This window comes from Indicator indicator, chromosome 2, assembly GCF_027791375.1.
Source record: "Indicator indicator isolate 239-I01 chromosome 2, UM_Iind_1.1, whole genome shotgun sequence".
Taxonomy (NCBI): Eukaryota; Metazoa; Chordata; class Aves; order Piciformes; family Indicatoridae; genus Indicator; species Indicator indicator.
The window spans coordinates 41,682,588-41,689,102 of NC_072011.1; the positions used below are offsets into that span (position 1 = coordinate 41,682,588).

The window sequence follows — 6,515 nt, forward strand, 5'->3', positions numbered from 1 at the left end:
CACTGATCAAAGGCATAGTGACCCAAAGCAGGGAACCATGGTGGAGAGACCATTTATTGATATATTTTTTTAAACTTTTCACTGTCCATATATGAAACTCCAGACAGATTTTGCTATAAAAACAAATAAATCCTTGAGCAGGGCAACATCCAGAAAAAGCTGCTGAGGAGCTAGAAACATTCCCTCCATACATGTCCTTCTCAGGAAGAAGCCTAAAGGAGCTGCCTCGCCCCAAAGGTTAGGTCTGAAGTAGACCATTTAGGTGGTTGAAGGCTCCTTGCTCTCTGAAGTGTTTTCTTCAGAGGGGTTTGGTGGTAGAGCACTGCATAGGCCTCAGCCTTGCTGCTTCCTGGTTGGCCCACACAATTTGGTGAATGAGGTACTCAGTCTCCTGGCCCACCTCTGTCATGCGGAGGTCAAACTCGGTCAAAGCCTTGTTATCCGCCAGCCCTTTGAGCAGCTGCTTCCCACCATCCTGCAAACGGGTGAGGAGAAGGAGTTAAAGAAGGAGATCCAAAAGTGAAGTGCATTCCTACCTTTCTCTTCTTCCCCAGGCAACATCTGCTGCTGGTGACTGGAAGCCTATGAGATAGTGCCAAAAGGGACAAGGTCTTTCACCTAAGACCAAAATGTTGCTCACAGAAGTACACAGGGAGGGAGTATAAGCTTATGTAGCACTCAGTGATATGACACATGCTAATGACTCCCTCTGGGTACCATGTCAGGAGTCCTCAAGATCAGGCTGGTTAATAGCATGGCTAGAGATGATAACCTGAGAGGAGTCTCTGCTCTCCCCTGTCCCCTGGTTGCCAGATCACTGCTGGATGGGGACAAATGGCAGTGTGATTAGTGCTTTATGCCTTGTGACAGCAGTGGAAAGTGCTCCAGTGCTGGCAGTCTCCTGCCTCGATGCCATCTCCCAGGCTCTGTTGGCTTTCCTGGGGGAACATCTCACACAACTGAAGTCCAGCCTGAATTTGATGCATCTCTAGAAACTCAAAAAAGATTTTCTGCCGTCAAAGCCTTTTAAAATGATTGTCAAAAGCACTGATGCCAATATTCCTGCCAGCAGAGACAGCTGGTCTTGCTGTCTCTTTATTGTGACAGTGAGAAAAATGGAGGCAGCACAGAAAGTTTAAAAGCCAGCATGATTGTATTTGGCTGTCTAGTTTCAGATTTCTAAAGCTCTTTTTAATCAGCAGAAGAGAAGCAGTCTGGTTTGTGGGCATGTTGCACTCTGCAGCCCTTCAGGCTGCATCATTAAGATATATGGGTGCTTCTGTCTAGAAAACATAAGCCTGTGGTTTAGAAGCCACTTACATGCACCCAGATGTGACATTTTTGACCTACCACACCCTTCCAGAGCTGCAGGGTGGGTTAAAGGAGCTCAACAACCAAGCCAATTTTCTAGCAGTCTCCCCTGAGTGTGTGATGGACAGCAGAAAGTCTGGAAGGGTGACACTATCTGTGTGCTGCTAGGTGACAGATGGCACAGCAGATCCAAGGCACGGAGGATACGCATACAGCCCTTGTCTCATTCTGCCTGCCATTATTACCTACTCCCATAAGTGTGAAGTGGCTGGGATTTTTCCCCGACATACTCCTTGGTTTTAGATTTTCCCTCTCTGCCCAAATCCTGGAAGCCAGATTCAGCCCTGTAAACAGAGCTAGATGTAACAAATGAGATAAATGCATGTGAGTGCCAAGAAGACATCCTTCTCCTCCCTGCTGAGGAGGAGAGAGACTGCTAGAGTCTCTTCCTTGCTTGCAACTGATTGTTACTGCAGCAAGATTGCAAAGTGAGAGATGTATTTGCCTCTGCAGCTTTGGGGCAGAGCAGGTTCAGCATCTGCTGTGCAATGCCACCACACAGGCTCACAAACTGCAGGGAGAAGGAGATTCTCTTACCAGCCCCAGGTGGTTGCACGAGAAGTTGATACTTATCAGGGTGGTATTCTGAACCAGGACCTGGGAGAAAAGTGTAGCAGTTGGCTCCGACAGGTTATTACTTCCCAGATGGATGGACTTCAGAGTGGTGTTGGTCAGCAGGGCATGACCTATCGCCTGCCCACCTTTGTCCTCCACATAGTTGAGGCGCAGATTCAGGGAGGTCAAGGTGGAGTTCTCAGCCAAGGCTTGAGCAAGAGCCTGAGCCCCCAGGTGATGGATTTGGTTGTTACACAGATTGAGGGTCTCTAATCTGCTGCGGTTGATCAATTTGCCAACAGCTTGTGCCCCCTTGTCCCCAATGAGATTATGGGATAAGTTCAGCTCAACCAAGCAGGGGTGATCCAGCAAGTTACGGACCAGCAGCTTGGTCTTCTCATCATCAACTTTGCTTTGTGTCAGCTTGAAAACCTGTGGGGATAAAGGACAGGAACACTAAAATAGCCACTGCTTTGAACGGAGCTCTGTACAAGACCTCAAGCGAGTTAAGCCTGTGGTCTACCAGACAGGATTCATCTCCCTTCACTTCAGACACCTTTAGCAAGGCTAAACTAGTTTAATAGTGGGCAGACACTTCCAGCAAGCAGAGCATGCCACCAACATCCCATACCTATTCATCTCCTGCAAGTGCCTGCTCCTCTCCTCTGACTCCACAGGATCTCTGACACAGGGGGCTAAATTAAAAGAGCTGCCCAAATGTCTGGAGAGAGTAACAGCAGAACTCACTCCAGATCACACTCAAACACTGGCTGAGCACATGTACTGATAGTAACGAGAGTGCTCTCTCTGATGGGCAATGTTCTGTGTGGTCAGGGCACCTTTAATAGCCCCATGAGAGCCCCATGTCCTCTGGGACATGTTGACTTGTATTTATTTAGCATAACTAACAAAACTAATGAAATACTCTTGCTGGGCTTCTCCTCTCCTCTCTCCCAGAACTATGTGAGGGGTTCAAACAGGGGTGTTGCTTTCTCTTGTGCCACAGGGAACATGTTCAGTGAGAGCAAGTGTTTTTCTCACCGGCCCTCTAACACCCTGTTCTAACAAGGACATATACAGAACAAGACGCTCAGCATCAGGCCAGCAAGTTAACATCTGCACTCTGCCAGACTGCAGCTTGCAAAAGGAAGGGTGCTGCTGGCAAGTAAAACCGGTTCTTTTCTTTGAATTGTCCTGGACAATTCAAAGGTCTAACTGAGGAAGGAAGGTTCAGTTTGGGATATGCTACTTTCATGTTGTGGCACATCTTCACAGCGGCAGCTAGGTTGCAGCAGTCCTGGTGGGTAAAGTTAAAGAGCTTCCACTCGAAGTTCATGCCACAGTCCTTCACGCCGTAAGTAAGATGAAGCTCTTCAAGATGAGGGAGAGCAGTAATGAGGGCTCCCAGGTCATAGTGATGCATGGAGACCTCGTTGAATCCAAAATCAGAGAGGTCATCCTTCTCCTCCTTTTGATCCACCTGCACTGGTGGTAGGAACTGATCAACCTCCAGTTTTCGCACATAGTCTTTGCAGAGAGGGATGAGCTCTAGGACTCGGTTGGGATCTGTGGTGTTAGGGATGAAACATTTCAGGATGTTCTCCAGGTGACGTTCGAAGAACATCCGTTTCCAGCTATCTCCATAGGCGGCGATATCACACACTTGCCAGCGCTCAGTGCAGCACCTCTTCCAGTAGTCCTCATCGCTTACTAGGTTGGCAGTCACAGCAAGTGGAAGGCCAGTGGAGAGCCTGGCCAGCACCTTCTTTTGGTGTTCAGGCAGAAGACAGTCCAAAATAGGGTTCTCTGGAGGGAATGAAGAGAAGAAGAGGTTGATTTGGGCTGCAAGAACTGTGGCTTGCACTATGATTCTACTTGGACCTCCAGCTGTGTGCCCATGCCCTCTGCTCTGCTGATACTAATTGTCTTCTCAGTTGCCAGCAGCTGGTGCAGGAAGCTAAGCTATGTAGGATTTCTAACTTCTACAATAAAATTGATAAAGGGGTTTATTCCCATAATATTTGTGAACAGCATCAGAATCTTAGCTCCCAGTTTAAATTTAATTTGAATGCAGTTTATATTCACAGCAGGACTTCATCTCCAAAGAGAGCTAGTTCAGCCTTACAGTGATGGGAGAGTTTGGTTTGCCATTTGCTGAACTTTCTCCCTTTGGATTCTAAGCACGCTGAGGGATCATATTTGAGGACAACTGTCTGTGTGCTCTTTGTGCAAGTCTTTTTGCATTTTTATTTTTACTCAAGTGCTGTCTTACCCTGAATTGATTCCTGTTCCTTTCCACTAAGACACCCTCTTAGACACTGAGACACACTTTTAGCCTTTAGATCCACCTCTTTTAAATAAAAGTTCTCTTTTCCCAGGAGTTTTCTCCTCTTAGGCTCTTTCCTGACGCTCACCCCAAGGCTCAGCTGGCTTCTCTCTGGTGGAAGTTCTTTGTGGTATGAAATGCCAGAGAAAATGTGTGCATACTCATACCATGAATGGTTGTTGACAAGTAATTAATAGTTGAGTAACAGAAATCATCAGTGGAGAGGACTGTCTGCACATGGGAAATCAGATTTTGAGACACAAAGTAGGGTTACCTTTATATTTCCTCTGTGGCATTGCCTTCCTCAGGACATCCGGAGTTTTACCACAGCCTCTTCCTGGAGTCTTTTCTCCAGTATTCTACAGCTGGCACTGCAGTGACCTTCTCTGTAAAGTCCCACTACACAAGCAGAGGTGGAGCATGTGTGGGCAGAACTGGACTAGCCATAGCAGTGGGAAAGATGCATCTGCACAGCTCGGGTAAAGGCATCAGGGTGCCCAAACCAACGAGAACACTGCTTTTATGTGCACACAATGTAAGTCGAATCCAGCTAGTCTGATCCATTGGCATCAGGCTAGCTGACAAGGCTGATAAGACTGCAAGAGTGTTCCAGCTCAGACCCCCAGATACCATCAGCTCCTGCTGTAAGGCAGCACTGAGCTCCTCCGTACTGTCTTAGAGTCCCAGTGTGAATATAGCCTTAGATCTACCTTTGGTCTTTGCTGCTACTTCACTGAGCCAGCCAAAAAGACAGGTAGGCCCTTCCTTTCACCCAGTTCCCAGATGAAACATGCTTTTTCTGGTTTGCTTTGCTTCATCAGTCCACCTGCTTCAAAGGCACATTCTCTACCTGAGGGTATAACTTGTCACATCACCACCAAAAACCATAGAGAAGGCTTGAGATTGTGAGTACAATGCTTATTCTGAGGTGGTAGCTCCTCCAAGTAAGGAATAATTCTCCATCTCTTTGTACAGCACACTGCACAATGGAGCTCCATCCTTATGTACTACCACAGCATGCATGAACCACAAGAAAGCAACAGTAACTGCAGAGGCCGTTTTTGAGGTAAGTGAGTCCAGGAGAACATGGAAAGAAACAAGGACAAAGTTAGGGCAGAGTCATGTCCAGGACAGCAGCCCAGAGGACTACAGCCATCCCTGAAGTCTACAAGTACATACTTAGCCACTAAACAGTTCATTTAACTAGCTGCCTGAGGGGATATTTCTCCCCATCTGTTCCTTTGGCAGGACTGGGTACCACACTCTGCCTTTCAGATGCATCTGCCTGCCTTGTTGACTCTCTCTCTCTGTGTCCCAGGGGAAGCATGCTTCTGCTTACTTTCAAAATTGTCAGCGATGTGCTGGAGACAGAGCTCAGTGAGGTGGGGCACAGTGGCAAGGGACCACTCGGGATCCTCGATGATGCGGTGCGTGTAGTACGAGCCAGGAGTGAGGCCGGCCTGGGACGGGTACCGGGAGGGAATGGCTGTGCTCCTGTCACCGGCCACTGGCCGCTGCATCCTGCTCAGGATTCACTTCTCCTTCAGATGAAGCAACAGGAAAATTGCTTTACAGCCATCACTCCAATTTCCAGCTGGGTGGCCTGCAAAAGGAAAAGGCAACACTAGAAAGAGGCCAGTGATAAGAATGGTCTGCACACACTGCTCTCCTGTAATGCGCTGGGCCCCTGCTTTTTGCCTGCCTCTTCTGCTTGGACTGGATGCACTGCAGCAAAACAACTATTAACCAGCATTATCTTTGTACACTGCCCTGTACAAAGAGGACTTTAGGTACCACATGTAATAAGCAGACAATAATATGGTGTTAATTCAGAGGGCTGTTGAAGAGGATGGACAGGAATTGATTGTTTACCATCTTTTCCAGTACAAGAAATAAATGAAGCTGAGCGAAGCTGGGTTTACAGCAAAGGAAAACAATGGTTCTTCACACAGTCTGCAATGGAATTGGGCAATTCCTTGCCATGGGATGTTGTGAATGCTGAGGATCTGTGCAGGTTCCAGGACCAGTCCATGGAAGAAAAATCTCATAGGGATAATTCAATGCATAGAAACCACATCTGGCTCAGTGTGAGCTGAACACAGCTGGAGATAGGGTGAGTGCTGGAGGAAAGAAACAACACATACTTGCATTGGTTTTCTACTCTTCTCCAGGCATCTGCTTCTAGCCACTGTCGAGATGGGATTACTGGGCCAGACTGTCCCCTGGTTTGATCCAGTATGGCTGTTCTCACGACTCTTTGAAG

At 47.6% G+C, this 6,515-nt stretch overlaps 1 protein-coding gene across 1 annotated transcript; it reads right to left on the reverse strand.

The window, feature by feature from the left end:
• Positions 1–298: 298 nt before the first annotated feature.
• On the reverse strand, positions 299–5,811 carry TCTE1 (t-complex-associated-testis-expressed 1). The gene is made up of 4 exons (XM_054399103.1): positions 5,592–5,811; positions 3,176–3,732; positions 1,909–2,358; positions 299–475 (listed from the first exon to the last, which is right to left on the reverse strand). Exons 1-4 carry the CDS (start codon positions 5,770–5,772, stop codon positions 299–301), a joined length of 1,365 nt encoding a protein of 454 aa, XP_054255078.1. The 5' UTR covers positions 5,773–5,811.
• Positions 5,812–6,515: the final 704 nt, after the last annotated feature.